At 42.0% G+C, this 22,382-nt stretch overlaps 1 protein-coding gene across 1 annotated transcript in view; it reads left to right on the top strand.

Moving 5' to 3' along the window:
• Positions 1 to 22,382, top strand: part of LOC139444125 (poly [ADP-ribose] polymerase tankyrase-like) — a 66,253-nt gene that overhangs the window by 39,625 nt on the left and 4,246 nt on the right. Inside the window, exons 33-50 of the mRNA XM_071225027.1 lie at positions 290 to 367; positions 1,571 to 1,729; positions 3,181 to 3,301; positions 3,693 to 3,786; positions 4,357 to 4,621; positions 6,089 to 6,527; positions 7,718 to 7,974; positions 10,021 to 10,193; positions 10,992 to 11,097; positions 12,298 to 12,467; positions 13,621 to 13,759; positions 16,248 to 16,369; positions 17,114 to 17,195; positions 18,256 to 18,433; positions 18,769 to 18,876; positions 19,393 to 19,586; positions 20,488 to 20,580; positions 21,978 to 22,107. Coding sequence (XP_071081128.1) covers positions 290 to 367; positions 1,571 to 1,729; positions 3,181 to 3,301; positions 3,693 to 3,786; positions 4,357 to 4,621; positions 6,089 to 6,527; positions 7,718 to 7,974; positions 10,021 to 10,193; positions 10,992 to 11,097; positions 12,298 to 12,467; positions 13,621 to 13,759; positions 16,248 to 16,369; positions 17,114 to 17,195; positions 18,256 to 18,433; positions 18,769 to 18,876; positions 19,393 to 19,586; positions 20,488 to 20,580; positions 21,978 to 22,107 — 2,908 coding nt within the window. The remainder of the gene's footprint in view (positions 1 to 289; positions 368 to 1,570; positions 1,730 to 3,180; positions 3,302 to 3,692; positions 3,787 to 4,356; positions 4,622 to 6,088; positions 6,528 to 7,717; positions 7,975 to 10,020; positions 10,194 to 10,991; positions 11,098 to 12,297; positions 12,468 to 13,620; positions 13,760 to 16,247; positions 16,370 to 17,113; positions 17,196 to 18,255; positions 18,434 to 18,768; positions 18,877 to 19,392; positions 19,587 to 20,487; positions 20,581 to 21,977; positions 22,108 to 22,382) is intronic.

The following is a 22,382-nucleotide window of genomic DNA, read 5'->3' as shown; positions in this document are numbered from 1 at the left end:
AAATACTGTTTACAGCAGACTGAAACCAAACTCATTCAACCAGTGTAATGTTATATTCTGACAATACATCTTTTGATCTGGGCAGGTATGGAAATTAACCTGGAAATTCTACTAGCCCCAATAGTGACAACATACAGAAACACCTCCAAAATGTTTGAAATTCTACCAGCCCTTACGATACCTATAACATTGGTGAAAGTGGCTCGGCTAGTGCTAATTTCTATCCCTGATGGGATGCTGTAGATTTTGAGTGTTAGCCTTGCTAAATGAATTGACATTCCTATTTCAGGGAGCTCTCCGGAGTGAGCTTCAGGGTGTGGCTCACTTGATACTGGACATCAATGGCATTGACTTCTCAGCTGTGGAGGTAAGTACAAGAGTTCACATTACACAAACAAGCTTTCACTCATGATGAGGGGGGCACCAAGATTCGCTGTGCAGAGTTGCGCCCCTTGGGCACACCAGAAACCTATGATTGTGGGTTCGAATCCCGGTTCTTGTTTCTTGTTTTGTCAGCACCCTACCCGTGCTCGTGGCTTTCACTGAAGTGGTAAACGTCTAAGACCTGCATCACTTCGGGCTTTCCTCCCACATTAAGCTGACACGCTGTGATATAACTGGAATACTGTTAAAAGCGGCGTTAAACCCAACTCACTCACTCACACTGATGATGTACAGTGTAGGGGTGTCTTCTAAAGATGTGGTGTGCCATACTTAAGTCATGAAACCACGTGTTTCCATACAGATGTTTGCTCCATTTTTGTGAAATATTTTATACAAAATGATAAGATAGTTTGATGCTAGGATCAATATGGATACTTCATGTCTATGAAGCTAAAAAAAAAATAGTCTTGGTTCTCAGGCACCACCCATATCATCATAAAGTTTGGCATATGTTTCGGTTTTATTTCCATTTAAAACAAAAAATATGAAAGGTACTAATACTTGAAAACAGTGCGATCCAATATAGCAAACAGTTACTTCCCTTTACATGCGCACTGCTTTATTGCGCATCTCATGTTATGGTCATGGCGACAGTAGTAGCAATACTTGTTTATGTAGGGAGGCCCCTTTCCAAGGTTGATGGTACCCAACTGTTTACCTAATTACATACTAGTTTGAACAAGCAAAAAAAAAACAACCTTGCCACTATATTTTCAAAAGTCACTGCCCGAGAACTAATTCTTTAATTTTTATAAGCCTTATACTAAATGATAGATAGTTTGATGGTATAATCAATATGGATACTTCATGTCTGTAAGAGTTGAAAGGAAGCGACAAAAACACATGTGTCCTTAATTGACTGTTCCTGTATTTATTTCCATCAGTATATGTCCAGATGAGTACCAATTTGATTGTGACCCATGAAGATCCTGGGTAGAAAAGGTCTTCAGCAACCCATGCTTGCCATAAAAGGCGACTTTGCTTGTCGTAAGAGGCGACTAAAGGGATCCGGTGGTCAGGCTTGCTGATATGGTTGATGCATGTCATCGATCCCAATTGCGTTAAACAACAAACAAACAAAATTGGATTGCACCAGTTGTTAATTGAAATACACGATGCTTGACAGGCTGCCTTCACTGAGGCGAAGTACAATGTGGCACTACGGCTGATAAAGAGGATCCCGGAGCCAAGTCGACTTCAGGCAATCAATGAAGAAGGCAGGAATTTGTTCCACATGCTCATCTTGAAGACGAAAGGGTCGTCCAATCTGGATGCACAGCTCAAGGTGAGTGCAGTTGCTCTGTTATTCACCGACCCGTGAAGATTCCGGGGTAGAATAGGTCTTCAGCAACCCATGCTTGCCGTAAAAGGTAACTATTCTAGTCGTAAAGGGCGACTAACAGGATCGGGTGGTCAGGCTCGCTGACTTGGTTGATGCATGTCATCGATCCAAAATGCGTGGATTGATGCTCATGATATTAATCACTGGATTGTCAGGTCCAGACTCGATTATTTACAGACCGCCGTCAAATAGCATGAATATTGCCGAGTGCGGCGTTAACCAACAAACTAACCGACCAACCAACTCTGTTATTCACCAGGGCCCCGTTCCACAAAGCCTTCTTAGCGCTAAGGTGATCGTAACTCCCATACTTTAACACTGGCTTACGATAGTCATAGCGCTAAGATCGCTTTGTGGAACGGGGCCCAGTGCTTGAAGATGGGTTGATGATGGTCCCATGAAGCAGGTTACTGAGTGTGAAGGTGAGATCACTCATCACAGATGTCCCTTTAGATGCCTGGATTGTTTGAGAGTATGACATAAGATGCTGATGATTTGTCTCCCACACATCCTCATCTGCTCTCTCCCTCCCTTCCCTGCCCGGTACCTCTCCTCACCCTCACCCATAAATCCCTGCGCTCCTAATCCGCTATACTTCCTCAACCACTAAACATCTGCATGACCCCTCATCCCCTTCTCACTGACTAGACTTTGTTCAACAGTGATTTTAGATTTTTGACTGAAGGCTGGAGTACCTAGAAGCAGAAAAAAATGCCTCCATGGACTAGTTGTAAAGTGTCTGCCTGGAGTAGAAAGATTGAACTTGTTGTTACTTCCCCCCCCCCCCCCTCTCTCTGTCTCCACACAACCCATACACAGAGTCCTCAGCAACACATGCTTACCTATGCTTATCGTAACACACGCACACACACACACACACACACACACACACACACACACACACACACACACACACATATACACACATTCTTCAGCAACACATGCTTACCTATGCTTGTTGTAATATGCAACTAACGGGAGATCTGGTTGTCAAGCTGGCGGACTTGGATGATGCATGTCATCAGATCCCAATTCAGTGGATTGTCTGATCCAGGCTCGATTATTTTCAGACAGCCATCATGTAGCTGTAAAAGTGCTGAGTGCCGCGTGAAACAACAAACAAACAAAACTTAGATATGTGTTCTAAATGAATATAGAAACCAGCTTAATGAACAACATGATCAATAAAAAACAAGATGCTGTCAGACTGAATGAAAAAGGAGACAAACTAGATCAAGGCTCCTTATTATCTAGCTCATGCTGAGATGACAATCACTGGATATGAAGATGGATCAGAAGTGTCCTTCTGGCTGGTACACTTAAGTTCGAGGGGCAACAAATTACACTGTAGATTTTGCTTTTCGTGTGTGACGGTGTATTTGTATACAAACCAGGTAGCGAAGATGTTGCGTGACAAAGGCGTGCCCGTGGGGCTGCGAGACAAACATGGCTGTACTCCTCTTCAGTACGCAGCCATTCATCACTTGCCAGTACAGATGGGACAGTTTTTGATTGGTAAGTTAGCACCATGGATTTAACCCTTCACAGTACAATCAAGGGGATTAATCATGCCTCAAAGTTGTGACTAAAACGGTAGCCAATGTGACCTAAATTTCAATTTGTCTACTGTCTAAAATTCAGAGGTAGCCAAATGACTACCTAGATAAATATCTTGTGGCGACTACATTCTATCGCTACACATCTGTAGACACAAAAATAAATAACAGCTGATATTGGAAAACACGTCTGGTAGTAAATGTACTTGCAAATAATTCCTTCTAAAGTCGACAATGAACTGATATACATCAAAATTAATGTAATTATTGTGAAATTAGTGTAAAACCATGCTCATTCAGAGTTTTTTTGAAACCTTGTGGTTTATGAATACCTGTGTCTGTTTGTGTAGATAATGACCCCGCCCTGGATGTGAAGAACAAGGATGGGTTTGGCAGAGATGTGATGTCAGCCTACATGTGGAACATCTGTGACGTCAACACAAAGTGAGTCTTCCTCTTCTGACTTCAGAAAGAACCACTGTCAACAAGATAACATTTCCTGCATTTAATGCTGGGAAGTTTTACATCCTGTGTTTATAGAATGGGGAAACCCTGGGGTTATTCCAGGTTAGAGTAGGCCCTCAGCAACATACGCTGGCCATGAGAGGCCACTCAGTGGATCAGGTGGTCAAGCTTGCCACTTGGTTAATAGCTTATTATCATACTCTTGACAGCATTGATTTTTGCTCATGATATCAATCACTGGAATGTCTGGTGTCAGGGGGGCGGTCGGGTAGCCTAGTGGTTAAAGCATTCGCTCGTCACGCCGAAGACTCGGGTTCGAATCCAGACATAGGTACAATGTGTGAAGCCCATTTCTGGTGTCCCCCGCCGTGATGTTGCTGGAATATTGATCAAAGCGGCGTAAAACCATACTCACTCACTCACTCACTCACTCTGGTGTCAGGTATGGGCTTTCTTTCTACATTTACAGTGCTTATAGAACTGGGATTATGTTGAAAGCCCAGCCCAATTCACTCCCTTTCATTACTTGATTTTCTTTCGTCTGTTCAGGTGGTTAAAGTTGCTGGTGGATAAGGGTGCAACATTTGATGTGCGGTTTGACCGCCCACTGCCCGACTCCCTGCTGCTGGGGTCCTGTTTGTCCAACCGATGTCCGGACTACTTTACAGACAAGGGGGATCTGCTGGTGTCGCCCCTAATCCTGGCGATACATTACTTCAAGTTTGGCTTGGTCAGCTTCATGCTCAACAATGGTGCATCACCCAACTTTGACGACAGCACCAGGCGCACACCCCTCATGCATGCTGCACGACAAGTAAGTCCTCTGGAACATTCAGCTGTGGTGATTCCGTGTGAGAATACATCCCCAGCACATATGCTGCTTGTAGGAGCAGTGTTCTAAACAAACGCCTGCCTAAAGGCCCATGGCAGGTAGATCTCGTGTCTGGCCCCTAGTTCAAATTTGCATGGGTCCTTTTGGCTGCAGTAAAAATAAGTGTTGATTTATTTGTCACAATAAGCTACAGTTTTTTTATGAGTTTATTTAGGGCCTGCAGCTTCTAAAGCCAGGGGTCTTGACGGCAGCCTTGCAATTTATTTTAGTTCCAACACTGTGCAAGAGGTGACTGAAAAAATCATTTGGTTCGGTTTGGGGACGGTGATTTTGTGACATACACTGATGGCATAGATGGTTGCTATTTCTGGTCTTTCTGGTCAGGACTCAGTAATTTACAGTCTGTGTTCGTATGAATGAAATAGTAATGAATGCAGTTTGACAACAAACGATAAAATAGACAACTGAACTAAGCTAAGTTAATGAACATGAACTTATTATCTGTCCTGGTAGTTCCTTCTTACATTTGATGTCTTTGCATAGATTTGTAAATGCTGTGTCTGAACGTTTTGGATAATAAGCCTATTAAATGATTCATAAAAATATGATTTGTGAAACAAGGGTTTGATATTATTTGAAAGAAGCTTTTAATTTCTGTGTAAAATCTGCCCTACCTGTGTGTCAGAAATTTCATTGTGGCAAGCAGCAAAATTAAGAAGCAACTTATTGGGGCATTTTGTTGGTGAACCAGTAGAGAAAAAGGTGTTATTCATCATCACACTTTGGCAAAATGTGGGATGGTCTCAGTGCGTGTGTACAGCCTGTTTGTGTTTGGTTTGAGGGTATCGTGGCCTTATCGTCTTAGGCACCACAATTTGCTGCAATCATGGGTTCAAATACCGGATTCACCCTCATTATGTTTCTGGGTTTGTCATCACCGTACCAATGCTGGGGTTTCACAAGGGGCTAACTATTTATGATCTAAAACACTTAGGGGTTTTCCTCCCATATTAAGATGACGTGTGATATAACCGAAATACTGTTTAAGGTGAGGTTAAACCAAGCTCGCTCGCTCATTGTGAGAGGATCATTTTACATGATTGGGCTGATTCAGATTCAATTTTTTACAAACCACAGGATAAGAATAACTATTTACTATCTTTGCCTCGTTAATGGAGAAATATTGTAATGTGTCACACAATAGCATGTGCTGACAAACACTGTTGTGTCGAACTTATGGTTGTCTTGAAGTAAAGCTTGACCCCTGCATATTCCTTCTTTATTCATCATTTTCAGTTGTCAGCTTTGATAATCTAAGTATTTACGTAGGTCCCTTCAACTTTGACACAACAGTGTTTGAGTGTAGTATATATTCTAGAATGAGGGGTAGTGGAGGTTTTCTGTTTACAAATTACACAATATGGATCCATTCTTCACTTCTTTTTTCAGAACGATGGTGCGATCGTAAAGTTGTTAATGAACTTTTCCTACGACCCCAATGCTCAGCCAGTAGCAGATAGTTTCAACATAGAGCCTTCATTGTTTAGGAGTGCATCTCGGACTGTGTTCATGTTACGACCAGATGGTTCCATGTCATTGACACCTGAAGTTGTCGGACAGTTGGGCAATGGAAGTGAGAGTAAGAGCCCGGATGGCAGTGAGTGTGGCAGTTCTGTGAAACAGATGGACTTGGATGATAAAGAAATAGAAGCTGAAGAAGATGAAGAGCCAGAGGTTATTTTTGATGAAGAAGAAGAAGTGGCAGAGGACAGTGACCATGATACTGATGTTGTGGAGGAGGAAGACGAAGAGGAAACTCCTGCCAAGATTTCAGTCCTCAGCAAGCAGCTGTCACTGAGGAAGCAAGGAAGTAGTCTGGCCAGAAAAGGTATTTTGAATTTTGAATCCACTCGTACAAGACAAGTACTTTTCAGGAAGTACTTCTGACATTTTCTAGTTGAGACCAATTTTACTTTAAGGTAGATTGCAGCTCTGCAGCTGATATTTTTGGGGGGCTTGTGAAAATAAGAATGAATTTCTCCGCCTTTTCAGTGGTAGTGAATGACAGTGTTTTCTTTAGCACTGACAGTACTTGATAACAGTTATATAAGTGACATTAATGTTTGACATCTGGTTTGGATTCAGAATAGGTTCTCCGTTCTTGTGAGTTTATTGGTATCTTGAGCCGCTGTTGTCATCAGCCTTTGGCATGTTTGTTCAAGGCTCAATTTGAGCAAGTCTCCTAATGGGTAGAAAATATACCCCATAATGTGAAACAAGACAGATTAAGAGTTTACCCTTGCATAACTTATCACCTATATTCCTGATCTAGGTCCGGGGCACGGGTGGCCCATTCGCCTAAGTTGACGCAATTCACTGTGCAGAGTTGCGTGCCTTAGGCATGCCATAAACCTACGCTTGTGTTTTCGAATCCTGGTTCGCCTCGATTATGTTTCTAGGTTTGTCAGCACGATACCCATGCTTGTGGGTTTCACCGAAGTGGTAAACGTCTGAGACCTGCATCACTTTAGGCTTTCCTTCCACATTAAGCTGACACGCCGTGATATAACTTGAATACTGTCAAAAGTGGCGTTAAACCCAACTCACTCACTCACCTGATCTAGGTCTGATAACACTGATCAACCACTGACAGGTAGACTGCTCAGGGAGCTGAGAATGCAATTGGCAATACACATTCATCCGTCAACGGTAATCATGTTCAATACACTCTGGTTAAAGTCTTGTGCATAAGGCGTAGATGCTTGCCGTAAAAGGCGACTACGCTTGTAGTAAGGGGAACTAACAAGATCGGATGGTCAGACTCGCTGACTTGGTTGTTACATGTCATTGTATCCCAATTGCGTGGATCGATGCTCATGATGTCAATCACTGGATTGTCAGGTCCAGACTGGATTATTTAAGGACCGCCATCATGTAGCTGGAATATTGCTGAGTGCGGCGTTTAACAACAAACAAACAAAAAGCATAAGGCATGGGCTATCATGATTTTTTGTTGTTGTTGTCATAATTATTATCATCATTATTGATTGCTGATGTGTGCATGTGTTGGTGCTGCAGTTAAAATGGTGGAGAAGACGAGCAGTGTAGATCTGGACGCTACGGACAACCAGGGCTGGACTGTCATACACCACCTCGTGTCCCCACTAGAACTCGGCACATTCGATCAAGTTGAACTATTGTGTACTCTAGCTCACACTGGAGCCATACTTGATAAGAAAGATAATGCAGGGTTGTCTCCCCTTGATTATGCACTGATTCGAGGAGCACCAAATATTGCAGCACAGTTGCAGAAGTTGTTAAAATCAGAAAAGGAGGTAAGATTATTACATTGCTGTTGTTAAGCTTGATCTTTCTAGTTTCAAGTCCCGGGAGTTAAGTTTTGGGGATCAAGGCTGGTGACATGATACACGATTCATGATTTCCAAGATGTCATATCCTTGCACATACTCAAAAGCCTGAAACAAAACATGGATGATGATTTTAATGTTATATTGAAGAAACCACTGACGCCCTTTAAATGGAAGTGTATTTTTTACAATATTGAAATGTGAGTTGTATGTAACATTCACTCTATGATTGTTATGAAGTTACCATATTCGATGTAATAAGCGCCCCGCTGCAATAAGCGCCCAAAGCATAATTGCTAATATATTGGCTATTGAACAATCCCAATTAGCACCCCTTCCGATTGATCAATGTATACAAGACTTAATCATTTGCGTATAATACACACTCATGTGTTATGTGCACCCTTAATTATGGGGAATTTAATTATATATATCCGTCGTATATAACATTTCAGGATGTCAGCGTGAGCTGAAAACCAAAATAATATTCTAATAAGAGCCCCCTATTTCTACTTTTGAGAGCACTCTGGGCGCTTATTGCGGATATACAGTAATGCTTCAAACAACGTCAGTTTATTGATATAATGGGAAATGTAAATTACTTGCACACATTCTCAATTTGTATGCATTAAGGATGCAATATTGCCATGGTGATGTCATTCTGTCATGGACAGGACCCGTGAAGATCCGGGGTAAAATAGGTCTTCAACAACCCATGCTTGCTGTAAAAGGTGACTATGCTTGTCGTAAAAGGTGACTATGCTTGTCGTAAGAGGCGACTAACGGGATCGGGTTGTCAGGCTTGCTGACTTGGTTGATGCATGTTATCGATCCCAACTGTGTGGATCGATGCTCATGATATTAATCACTGGATTGTCTGGTCCAGACTCGATAATTTATAGAGCTGGAATATTGCAGAGTGCAGCGTAAAACAACCAACCAACCAACCGTCATGGACAGTGTGGCTTAGATATTGGCTCTTGAAAACATGGCGAAATATTCTTCTATGATGTGAACATGTCGTCTTTGTGAAAGTACACTGAGAAATGTGCACATGACCAGAAATACATAAACTTGTAGCATTACAGGAAGAACGGCTTCTGTAAAGAGTAACTACACCGTAGTCAGGGAAGTCATGATGTTGATACTGCCAAGCAATGCTCTTCTCCAGTTTCTTTCAGCATGTGAAATATTTTAGTCACCAAGCTAATTTATGCAATAAATACAGGTCGCAAAATGGTAAGTTAGGTCGTTACTTGGAGGGCTGATACCAGTATGTGGTTGATAACCTAGGTCATAAAAATGTTTGAGGGGCGGTCGGGTAGCCTAGTGGTTAAAGCGGTCGCTCGTTACGCCATAGACCCGGGTTTGGTTCCCGACATGGGTACAATGTGTGAAGCCCATTTCTGGTGTCCTCCACCATGATATTGCTGGAATATTGATAAAAGCGACGTAAAACCATACTCACTCACTCTCTCATAAAAATATTTGCATTTGTAGTAGGATCTCACAGTGGAGAATCTTTTTTATAAGAATGAGGGAATAGCTAATTCGTCACATTTATATGTTTGCTATTTAACTTATGAGTGATGTTCTTATTTTGTCTTGAGTGCTTGTACTTATAACCGAAGGTTTTGTAACAATATGAAATATGGCATTATCCTTCCAAATCAGGCTAAAAAAAATGTTAGTCTTACTCTTAAAAAAAAAGAAAAGAAATCCTAATAGTATTACTTAAAAACAATACAATACAATCCAATATAGCACTCAGTTACTTCCCTTTACATGCACACTGCTTTACTGCGTATCTTGTGTTGTGGTCATGGTGGCAATAGGAGTTCGTATTCTTTTTTATGCAGGGAGGCTCTTTCCCAGGTTGATGGTACACAGCTCTTTATTTTGTTACATTTTAGTTTGAACATGCCAAAATAAACACCACCCACCTGCTTTATATTTTCAAAAGTCATTGCCTGAGCTTAAATTGTATTATAAAATGGATATATTTTTTCATAGGAAAAGGCTACATTTACATCATTTGAAGTCAGTGATGGAATCCTCACTGATGTGGTCAAGGTTGACTTCCAAGCTGATTATGCGAAGGTCATGGACAAACTTACAGCTGAAGCCATGGATGAAGATGACTCGCGGACACCTGTTGACAGCCATTGTCTTAATAGGGATACCAGGTTAGTGGCTTAAGTATTCATTTAGGAGAGGACCCGTGAAGATCCAGGGTAGAATCGGTCTTCAGGAACCCATGCTTGTCCTAAGAGGCGACTAACGGGATCGGGCAGTCAGGCCCGTGGACTTGCTTGATGCAAGTCTGGATTGTCTGGTCCAGATTCGATTATTTACAGACCACCGTCCTATAGCTGGAATATTGCTGAATACCACGTTAAACAACAGAAACAAACATATCATAGCAATTGTGTATCATGCTACCCTATAAGCGTGGATATTTGTTTACCACTTCATCATGTCTTCATTCTGCCTATCTGCGTCAGCGGTGATTGTGTAACATCCAGGCCTAGCTCTAGTACTCTGTTACAGTATGTTTGATAGGTCCATAGTACCCAAGACTTAGCATACTTACTGATGACTGTGGGATATAGCTAGAATATCAATTTAAGTAACAGAAAAAGGGTTAAACCTTTGATGTAGTTAATCATTTCATGTTGTCGACATGTCTCTCAGCAACCCATGCTTGCAAGAGGCAACTAATTGGATGGGTCGTCAGACTCGCTGACTGTTGATCAATGTCATCGAATCCCAATTGCGTAGATCAATGCTTGTGATGTCAATCAGGCCAAACCCTCCCCTAATTCTCTCAGTAGATGATGCTTGTTCACTAGATTGTTGGTCCAGACTCGATCATTTACAGACAACTGTCATAGCAGGAATATTGCTGAGTGCTGCGGTAGACAACAAACAAACAGACAAACATGGTATTGTTGAGATTTCCAGTGATGTTTTTCTTGTTCCAGCGAGGTGGCTGAGGACACCAAGCAACACATTCCATACGATGTCTTGTTGTCAAAGGTGGATGTGTCCTACGGTTCTTACGGCATGTACAACTTCTACAAGATGCAGGTGAGAAGACAGACACTGTTCTGGTAGACTTGAAGCAGGATCAAATGATGCCAACCATTACGATGTTAATGCACTGATCACGTGAAGCATTCTTCAGGGAGCGAATTGCATGTACACCTCGGCATATCAAAATAAAATAAAAAATGGTATTTCTTATCTTGTCTGATGCCGGCATTAAGAGGTTGAAACAAGGACTGGTCAACTAAGAGTCAGTATGGTTTGAGTGGGTATCCATGTGGCATGGTATCTCAGTGGGCTAGCACTATACAATTGGCTAGCACCATAAAATTGGCTAGCACTATAAAACTGGCACATGTCCAGACGGGCACAAGCAGCCACACACACAATAAGTGTATGCATGTCGCTTTATAAGGTTATTCCCTGTTTCACATCACCTACCACACCACACCGGAGAGAGGAAGGTCCGGGGTTCGATCCCCGGCCGTGTCATACCAAAAGACGTTAAAAAATGGTACATGTTGTTACCCTGTCTGGCGTTCGGCATTAAGTGGCTAAAACAAGGACTGGTCGGCTCGGAGTCAGTATACTGTGTCTGAGTGGGGTAATCATGTTAAACTGCGGCATGGTATCTCAGTGGGCAAGCACTATAAATCGGCATCCGTCCGTACTAGTACAAGCAGCCACACAAACACATACACGTACATGCACGTCGCTATATAAGTGCAATAATCTTGGACGCGATGTTAAACCCAATTTCACCTCACCTACCACACCACACACCACACCACACCACACCACACCACACCAAAACACACACACACACACACACACCACACCACATCACACCACCACACACCACCACACACCACCACACACCACCACACACCACACCACACACCACACACCACACCACACCACACCACACCACACCACACCACACCACACCACACACCACACCACACACCACACCACACCACACCACACCACACCACACCACACCACACACCACACCACACCACACCACACCACACCACACCACACCACACCACACCACACCACACCACACCACACCACACCACAACACAACACAACACAACACAACACAACACAACACAACACAACCACTTGAAGTGACTTGCCGAGTTGACCATTGATTGGTCTGACCATATCCTTCACTGAAGAAAGCTTTGCAGGTCCCCACTTTATGGCTGTAATATCCTAACCACGTTCATGTTTCAGTTGGTCTACCAGAAAGGAAAGGATATTTATATGTTATTCACAAGATGGGGCCGTATCGGCGACGAAGGACAGTTTCAGCACACACCCTTCAGGAAGAAAGAAGATGGTGTGAAGGAGTTCTGTAAAATTTTCCGCTCCAAAACTGGCAATGACTGGAATAATGTCAAAACGTAGGTTTTATTTTGAGCCAAGTTTACTTTTATGCTTTGCTGTTTCAGCAGTTTGATATTCTTACAAAGTGTAAAGTATGAATCTGTACTATTTTGGGCTCCATATTATCGCGGTATCAGTAAATCTCGTAATCCACACCCCTTGTCGACTGTTTACTTATGCAAATTTATGCACGATATTTCACCACTTGACTGAATAAAGGACTCATTGCGGTATGTCATTACAACTCGTAAGTGTCCACATTAACATTTTTCTAGTTTCTGAAATGTGTTTGAAGGGGAATTACCCCTACCTCCATTCGAAATTGATTAGAAAAGAACCCATTTGTTTTGACGAAGTCCCTTGACCCAATCTAGGTCGTATGCATACTGATTATGCATTTTGCATAATCCCAAACGGGAAGTGATGTCAACCACATAATCAACACATATCACACCACAAAATAGCCATACAGCGATAATATAGAGTTGCCTGTCCTTGAATGATTAAAGTCTGACCAAACTTCAGTTCATGGTGAATTGTAACAAAAGCATACTAACTGGAAGTCCAGAAGGAAGAAAGTAGAGGGAGAGAATGTAGAGATCAATGTTCCCTTAATATACAGCTAAAGAAAAGTTAAGGATCACCTGCTTCTTTCATGTTACTTTATTTACTCTGTCATGCTAGGACATACAGATTATCTATGGTAGAATTTAATGGTCCTTACTTTTTTCGAGTAGTATCTTCCTGGGATAAAAGACCCGTGAAGATCCGGGGTAGAATAGGTCTTCAGCAACCCATGCTTGCCGTAAAAGGCGACTATGCTTGTCGTAAAAGGCGCCCAACAGGATTGGGTGGTCAGGTTCCCTGACTTGGTTGATGCATGTCATCGTATCCCAATTGCGAGGATAGATGTTCATATCGTCAATCACTGGATTGTCTGGTCCGGACTCTATTATTTACAGACCACCGTCATATAGCTGGAATATTGCTGAGTGCGGCGTTAAACAACAAACAAACAAATCCTTGGATAAAAACAGACAGCCATTCTCATTGTGTTTGATTTTTCACTTTTGTATACTGTGATAGAGTGAAATTGTGATATTTTGTATCGTAGACTTGTTTCACTGTATCTGATCTATTCAATATCAATCACTTCCTCTTTGTGTCCAGCTATGTAAACCATCCGAAGAAGTACCGCCTTGTGCCAAGAGAGCAGAAGTATACCAAAGTCAAGTCAGTCGACTTTTCATTGAATTCTGAAATTCCCTCCAAACTTCCCCTGCCCATCCAAGACCTGATCAAAGAGATGGTAAGACACATGTAGTTGCTGTATCTTGTTGGGGGACATTTTGTGGTCAGTTAGGGTCCAAGTTGTCACAGCTTAAATTGAATCGGCGGCGACGACGACAATTTGATCACATGACCAGCATGAGTGAAATCTTGGACAAACTGGATAGAGCAGTTTGGTTTGGGTTCATTGTTTGCAATGGAATTGCTTAGTGCTTGTTGTATGTTACAGCTGTTGGTTTGTTGGTTTGTTGACTGCCTCCATGGTCTAATGGTAGAGGTCGCCCGGAGAGCGGAAGTTCCGGGGTTTGATCCCCGGCCGCGTCATACCGAAAAGACGTTAAAGGGTGTAATTGTTGTTACCCTGTCTGGCACTCGGCACTATAAATCTGCATCAGTCCGGACCAGTACAAGCAGCCAGTCGCCTATTACGGCAAGCATGGGCTGCTGAAGGCCCGGATCTTGTATGTTGCATCTGAATGGATTAAATGTGTCTGGCGCTATGATTTGGTTGATTGCTGTAATCATACCACAACAATCACTGGTTTGTCCAGTCCAGACTCTTATTATTTAGAGACCACCTTGATGGCTGGAATATTGCTGACAACAAACCAACTGTAATGATGCATGTTCTTAAATCATGACAACATTTTATCCTGCATATTAGGATATGATATGACATCACTTAAATACCTAATTAACCTCTCACTTATACAGTAGGAGTGTAACGATATGTCGAACTATCGATGTGTCGCAATTGTTTCTCCTACGGTTGTACCATATCAATAGGAATTTTAAAATGCCAATAGTATCGTGGATAGTATGGATAACATTCAATAGTTTCAACAGTTGCAATTAGTGATAAGTAAAACGTAAATTATGCTTTAAAAAACTCAAATTTCAAACCTGCCTTGTGTTGATCAGCAAGGATTACAAGAAAGTTCAAATAAAGTTGCTTCCCCTTGGTTTCAGTTGCAATAGAGAGGAAAATGGCAGAGTTTGACATGTCTGTAGGGCTGGGACGAGTCCAAATTTACTACCCGGGTACCAAACTTCCTATTACCCAACTCCCTATTACCCAACTCCCTATTGCCCAACTCCCTATTACCCAACTCCCTATTGCCCTACTCCCTATTACCCAACTCCCTATTGCCCAACTCCCTGTTACCCAACTCCCTATTGTATTACCCAACTCCCTATTGTATTACCCAACTCCCTATTACCCAACTCCCTATTACCCAACTCCCTATTACCCAACTCCCTATTACCCAAGCCCCTATTACCCAACCCCCTATTACCCAACTCCCTATTACCCAACTCCCTATTACCCAACCCCCTATTGCCCAACTCCCTTTTCCCCAACTTCCTATTACCCAACTCCCTATTACCCAACCCCCAATTGTATTACCCATCTTCCTATTACCCATCCCCCTATTACCCAACCCCCTATTACCCAACTCCCTTTTACCCAACCCCCTATTGCCCAACTCCCTTTTACCCAACTTCCTATTACCCAACTCCCTATTAGCAAGCCCCTATTACCCAACTCCCAATTACCCAACTCCCAATTACCCAACTCCCTATTACCCAACTTCCTATTACCCAACTCCCTATTACCAAGCCCCTATTACCCAACTCCCAATTACCCAACTCCCTATTACCCAACTCCCTATTACCAAGCCCCTATTACCCAACTCCCAAATACCCAACTCCCTATTACCCAACTTCCTATTACCCTACTCCCTATTACCCAAGCCCCTATTACCCAAGCCCCTATTACCCAACTTCCTATTACCCAACTCCCTATTACCAAGCCCCTATTACCCAACTCCCTATTACCCAACTCCCTATTACCCAACTTCCTATTACCCAACTCCCTATTACCCAACTCCCTATTACCCAACTCCTTATTACCCAACTCTCTATTGCCCAAGCCCCTATTGCCAAAGCCCCTATTGCCCAACTCCCTCTTACCCAACTCCCTATTACCCAACCCTACCCAGGTACCCGCTGCAGGTCACATGAGATTAGTAAAAAGTGTTCGATAAGGAATTGTTTGACCAGAGTGCTGGCAAAGAGTATTTAGGTAAACTACAAAACGATCAGGTCATGCATTACTGAAATTAACTGATGCGCTATCTTTATACCTAAATATACAAGTCAGAAGGAATTTGTGAATAGCCAAAAAGAAATGCAAATAATTGTGACCTGTCGTGTATTCATGGAGTTCTAGATAATTTTTGTCATAAAACCATATATCACATGACAAACCACGGACCTGGGTCCTACTCCGTACCCACCTGGCCCAAGTTACACGTCCCAGCCCTAATTGTAGGCAATACTTCATTCCTTCTATTTCATTGATTAATATAATTATCAAGCCTTAAAGTTGGTTTAATACAATCACAATACTATTGCAAAAGAGTGGAGTACTATTGCAGTACAATTAAAATAATGTAAATAGCCCCAAAAGTCATTCCTATTATTCAGCATATTTGATTTTGCTTCAGAGCAACCAGACCATGTTGCAAAGATCTGTGTCGAAGGCTGGCTTGGATACAGAGTATATGCCCTTCGGCCGCATCCAGAGGGAGGCCCTTCTCGAGGCCAGATCCATCCTGACTGAGTTGAGGTGAGTCACCAAGTAGCGGACATACAAACTCCTGTTCTCCAACTTCTAAGTAAGTATAAGAACTTGTGTTTGGTGATGGAAGGTCTTCAGGAAGGGCTTGTCAGTACCGTACCCGTGGTCACAGTTTGACCAAAGTGATCAGTGTCTACCTGCCTCTTTTCAGTTTTTTTCTGACACATTAAGATGACACGCCATGACATTATGGAAAAACCGTTAATCCTAGATTGGTCACTAAGATTTGAATAAGAAAGTTAATGAGGTGAGTTAAGTGGCTGCTTGTATTTGTCCGGACTGATGCCAATTTATAGTGCTAGCCCACTGAGATGCCATGTCGCAGTTTAACATGAATACCCCACTCAGACATAGTATAGTGACTCCGAGCCGACCAGTCCTTGGGCCCCTTAATTCCGAGCGCCAGACAGGGTATCAACAAGTACCATCTTTTAACCCATGCTTGCCGTAAAATGTGACTGGGATCAGGTTCTCAGGCTTGCTGACTTGGTTGATGCATCTCATCGTATCGATGCATATGTCAATCACTGGACTGTCGGGTCCAGACTTGATTATTTACAGACTGTCACCATATTGCTGGAATATTGCAGAGTGAGGCATTTAACAACAAACAAAACAAATCAAACAAATAATACTATCAATTGCTGGTTTATTGGTCCAGACCTGGCGTTAAACAGTAAACAAATCCTACCTGATACTTCAATGACAATTTCAACTGACTTGTTGTTGCAGTGAGTTGATACAGACGATAGAGAAGCAGAGGAGGAATACAGCGACCAACGACATGGCTGCCTTTCAGGACAACTGTGACAAGGTCAGAACTTCATCCAAGCTGTATGAATATGGAGAGATATGTTGCATGGTGAAACAGGAACTATACGAATGATCTGTGCCTGACATCAGGAATATGTCCCCTGAAACCTATTTCGCATCTTGCCGAGGCAAGGGATTTAACTGCCTAGGAAAGTCCAGTTTCCACCCTTGCTGAACTAGGCTAGAATTTCTGGGCTAGATTCGAAGCGCCACTAGAGGCTATTCCAAGTTCTGTCCCTTATTATCCCTCCTGTTGACTATTCAGTTTCAATCTCTAATGTCACTTGCATTTGATTCAAACAAACTGGCGGCCCCTAATCAAGACGATCTGATTGATTATCAAGATCTATATTATGATAAAGAGGGTATTACTTCGCTAAGTGCATCAAATCACGTGAGCACCTTGATTAAAAAGATGAAAAGATTTGGAAAAGATCTGTTGACGCCAACTTTGCGGTACACATGTTTTGCAAGTCCTGCAATCGATCAAAATCTGTATGGCAGTTTACAAACTGGATGTTGATTTCATTACACGATTTTGATTATGCATTGACTTTTTAGTCCAGCAAAAATTTAACTCCATAATTCCAGCCTAGTTCGGCAAAGGTGGAAATTGGACTTCAATAGTCAGTTAACTCTCTTGACTCGGAAAGAAGCCTGTGCTGGTTGTAAGAGGCGATCAAATGGATTGAGTGGTCAGGCTTGATGCATGTAGTCATACCCCGAGGGTGTGGTGTGGATTGTTGCTCACAATGAACAACTGTTTAACAACAAACAAACACAAGTAGCTGAGTTGTGATACACTGAAACACCAGTGATAGCTGGGGCACCTGTGGCTCATTGGCACAGCTGTTCTCTGTACACAGTTGCCTCCCTTAGGTCAAGGCTGATCAGCTGAAAGTGGGTTCAAATCCATAATTCACTCTGATTGTCAGCCTGCGCTTGTCAGGACAATGCAGATGCACGGTGTGTATGGCCTACCGATCAAGGTTGACATGCTGTGATGAAAGAGGAAAACTGTTCACAACAGTGTTTAACTCAACTTACTCCCTTTCTTACAGATAGCATCTTTGACAAACGACTACTACAATCTTGTCCCGTCTCCAGGGTTTGAGTATGAGGCCATCAAACCAATTAATAAGAAGAAAAGGTTGAAGATGTGTCTTCGTTTCCTCTCTGACATGTTGGACATTGAAATCGCCAGCAGGATTGTTCTTGGATCTCAACAACATTTGAAGGGTAAGGGCTTTGTTGTTAATACTCCTGTTACAGACTATTAAATCTACTACACCTGTTGTTTCAGGGCAGAGATGTCCCATATACTCCATGTCCTGGGGGTTTATGGATATATAAACTTCAGTTGAGACATGTGGACTACTCAAAAGAAGTGAAAGAACACCTGATTGTTTTCAAAAGACTATGTCGTTAATAAGTTAAAGAAGACCCATGTTTTCCAAGTGACTGTAGTTAATCTGTCATAACATGACAGATAAACTATATAGTCGTATGAAACAGTTGGGTGTATGTGTGTTTGATGATAGTTGTACTTGAACCCTGAAAACTTTCTTCTGCAGATATGAATCCACTGGACTACATCTACCGTTCTGTGGGCTGCCAGATAGAACCATTGTCTCCTGATAGTCTTGAGTCACAGTACATCCTCACATACGTCAACGCATCACGTAAGTAGTCTCTGTAATCCTCATGTAATCTTAAAGTGATGAGTCAGTATATTGTGCCTGAGTAGGGTATTCATATTAAACTTTAGCATGATATCTCAGTGGGCTAGCACTATAAAATAGGCATTAGTCCAGACTAGTTCAAGCAGCCATGCACACACTTGCATGCACGTCGCTATATAAGTGCAATAATCTTGGATGCAAGGTTAAATCCCATTTCTCCTCACTTCACCTCACCATCTAAGCAATTGGTATATGTTGACATGCATCAAGTAAGTCAACTAGTTTGACCCACCGATCCCGATAGTTACTTATTACAACAAACATAGTCTTCTTTAACGGCAAGCATGGGTTGCTGAAGACCTATTCTAACTCGAATCTTCACGTGTCCCCTCACATTAGCTGTCACTCAACATCCTCACATACCCGAATATACATTTGGCCATTTTTATACAATTTGATTGCCTCCTAGATGATGATGATGATGATGATGATGATGATGTAACTCCTCTCTTTCAGATCAAAGCAGTAAGGTACACAGTATCTACAAATTGTCTCGGCCGGGCGAGGAGGAACAGCTCCGTGCCCTCAACATGAGCAACCACAGCCTTCTGTGGCACGGCAGCAGCATGAGCAACTTCATCAGCATCCTCAACAGGGGTCTACTTATAGCCCCGCCCGAGGCCCCTCACACAGGGCATCTGTTCGGAGAGGTGAGAAACGCTCTCAATAGCTTGGAGCTTTCTTTGCTAAAAGGGGACAGCAGTGTAGCCTTGTCCTTAAAGCATTCACTCACTCTAAAGGCCCGGGTTCGATTCCCCACATGGGTACAATGTGTGAGACCCATTTCTGGTGTCCTTTGCCGTGACTTGCTGGAATATTACTTAAAGCGGCGTAAAACCATACTCGCTCACTCCTTTGCTCAAAAGCGCAAATAACCTTGTGATAAATATCCCTGATACGTTCAATGATATAATAACTGAACCTTATGTTGGAGTATTGTGTTTACTGTGGCAGCTTCACCTGTTTATCATCCCCCACCCAACAAAGTTGGCGGGGGATATATAAACGGGCTCTGTCCGTCTGTCACGTTTCGTTTCCGGAGCATAACTCAGAAACCGTTCAATATTTTTTCATGAAACTTTGCAGGTCTGTCAAGTACATGCTGAACTGGTGCCCTTATGTATTTCGAAATTTTAGAAAATTTTATTTTTTACGTTTCCATGGCAACTAGATGGACTTAGGCTCTGTGAGGGTAGGGTTTGTTTCCGGAGCATAACTCATAAACCGTTCAATATTTTGTCATCAAACTATGCAGGTCTGTAAGGTACATGCTGAACTGGTGCCTTTTGCTATTTAGAAATTCTAAATTTTTTATTTTTTACCTTTCCATGGCAACAAGATGGACTTAGGTTCCAAACACTTCTTTTTTTTTACAATTTCCATGACAAGTTCCACCTCGGTTAAAAAAGGTTAGGGCTTGTTTAGATTTAATTATGTCCTAAATTCTGCAACAAGGGCGGGGGATATAGCCACGTCAGTGGCAAACTCTTGTGCTGGAGTTGAATAGGACATCTAAGAGGTTTTGTCTTCATTTTATACTTGGATTTTCAGGGAATTTATTTTGCTGATGCATTTGCCAAAAGTCACAGCTACAGCTACAATTACAACCCTGAATCAGATGTCAATCTGATGCTGCTTTGTCAGGTGAGACCTTTGCATCTTTCTAGTAGGGGGTTCATCTCTGCATTAAAATCTGAGGGAACGTCCCTAGAAGGTCGCATTAGCGGATTTCCTAATCAGCCAATGAGTGTTGAGGCATCTAAATTCTTGGGACGAGTGAGCGAATTCTGACAAGCGTATCTGACTTCTGTATCTTTAAATGAATATGAATGAAATCTGAATGAGTAATACAATGCCTCACTGTTATATTGTTATGGATGTTTTGTACATCCTGCCATTTGTATTAGCTTGTTTTAAGAGGCGACTGTGATTGTCGTAAGAGGCGACTAACGGGATCAGGTGGTCAGGCTCACTGACTTGGTTGATACATGTCATCATATCCCAATTGTATGGATTGATGCTCATGATATCAATCACTGGATTGTAAGGCCCAGACTCGATTATTCACTGATCACTGTCATGAAGCTGGAATATTGCTGAGTGCAGCATTAAACAACAAACAAACATAAGCCATGTAATGGCATCTACACTGAAATGTACTGTGAAGGGTATATTTGTGTTTTGTGTCGGTTTTCTATGGCAGACATTGAGATTTCCTGAATCGGTGGGGTAAGGAAATTAAGCTGTGATCTTACTGACTTAAGAACCAACACATCTTTCTTTTATTGGGTGGTCTAAGTTTGCTGAGGATTCACCTTATGCGAACTTCTGTGGATCTTGACGCAGACAGATGTGGTATCGGAGTAAAAGATCTGATTTAGGAGATTGGTAATTCACCAATATGAAGCAGTAAGGTGTTTATTGTTGCTGACCAGCCTTGTGTTGTTAATGCTTCATTGACTTATCGTCAATGTTTCATTGACTTACCGTTAATGCTTCATTGACTTATCGTTAATGCTTCATTGACATACCATTAATGCTTCATTGATTTATCGTTAATGCTTCATTGACATACCATTAATGCTTCATTGACTTATCGTTATTGCTTCCTTGACTTATCGTTAATGCTTCATTGACTTACCGTTAATGCTTCATTGACATACCATTAATGCTTCATTGACTTACAATTAATGCTTCATTGACTTATCGTGAATGCTTCATTGACTTACCATTAATGCTTTATTGACATACCGTTATTGCTTCATTGACTTATCGTTAATGCTTCATTGATTCATTGACATACCATTAATGCTTCACTGACTTATCGATAATGCTTCATTGCATTAAAGCTTCATTGACATACCATTAATGCTTCATTGGCTTATCGTTAATGCTTCATTGCATTAATGCTTCATTGACATACCATTAATGCTTCATTGACATACCATTAATGTTTCATTGACATACCGTTAATGCTTCATTTACTTATCGTTATATCGTTAATGCTTCATTTACTTATCGTTAATTGCTTTTCTCTCTAGGTTGCCCTTGGCACGTCGAAGGTGGATGTAGATCAAGATGATGATGATCATCTTGACACAGCTGTCAACTCCATCAAGATTCGTGGTCAGCAAGAACCTGCACCAGAGTATGACGTTGCCATGCCTTTTGGTATGTAGACCGAAATGCTTTCATACAAGGTGTTATATCATTGAAAGAGATTTACCCTTATGCAGAATGTTTCATCCTACAAATTAAAAATAGCACAAATAATGAATGTTGTGCTGTTGGACACTAGAAAGTAGTGATTGACATCATGAACATCACTCTATGCAACTGGGATACGATGACATGCATTAACTAAGTCAGCAAGTCTGTCCACCCAATACCGTAAGTCGTCGCCTCTTTCGACAAGCGTGGGTGCGATGAGTCAATTGTTGGCCACA

The sequence above is a fragment of the Haliotis cracherodii genome, unplaced genomic scaffold, assembly GCF_022045235.1.
Source record: "Haliotis cracherodii isolate W230 unplaced genomic scaffold, xgHalCrac1.p SCAF_5, whole genome shotgun sequence".
Classification (NCBI taxonomy): Eukaryota; Metazoa; Mollusca; class Gastropoda; order Lepetellida; family Haliotidae; genus Haliotis; species Haliotis cracherodii.
This window is presented reverse-complemented; position numbering and strand designations above follow the sequence as displayed.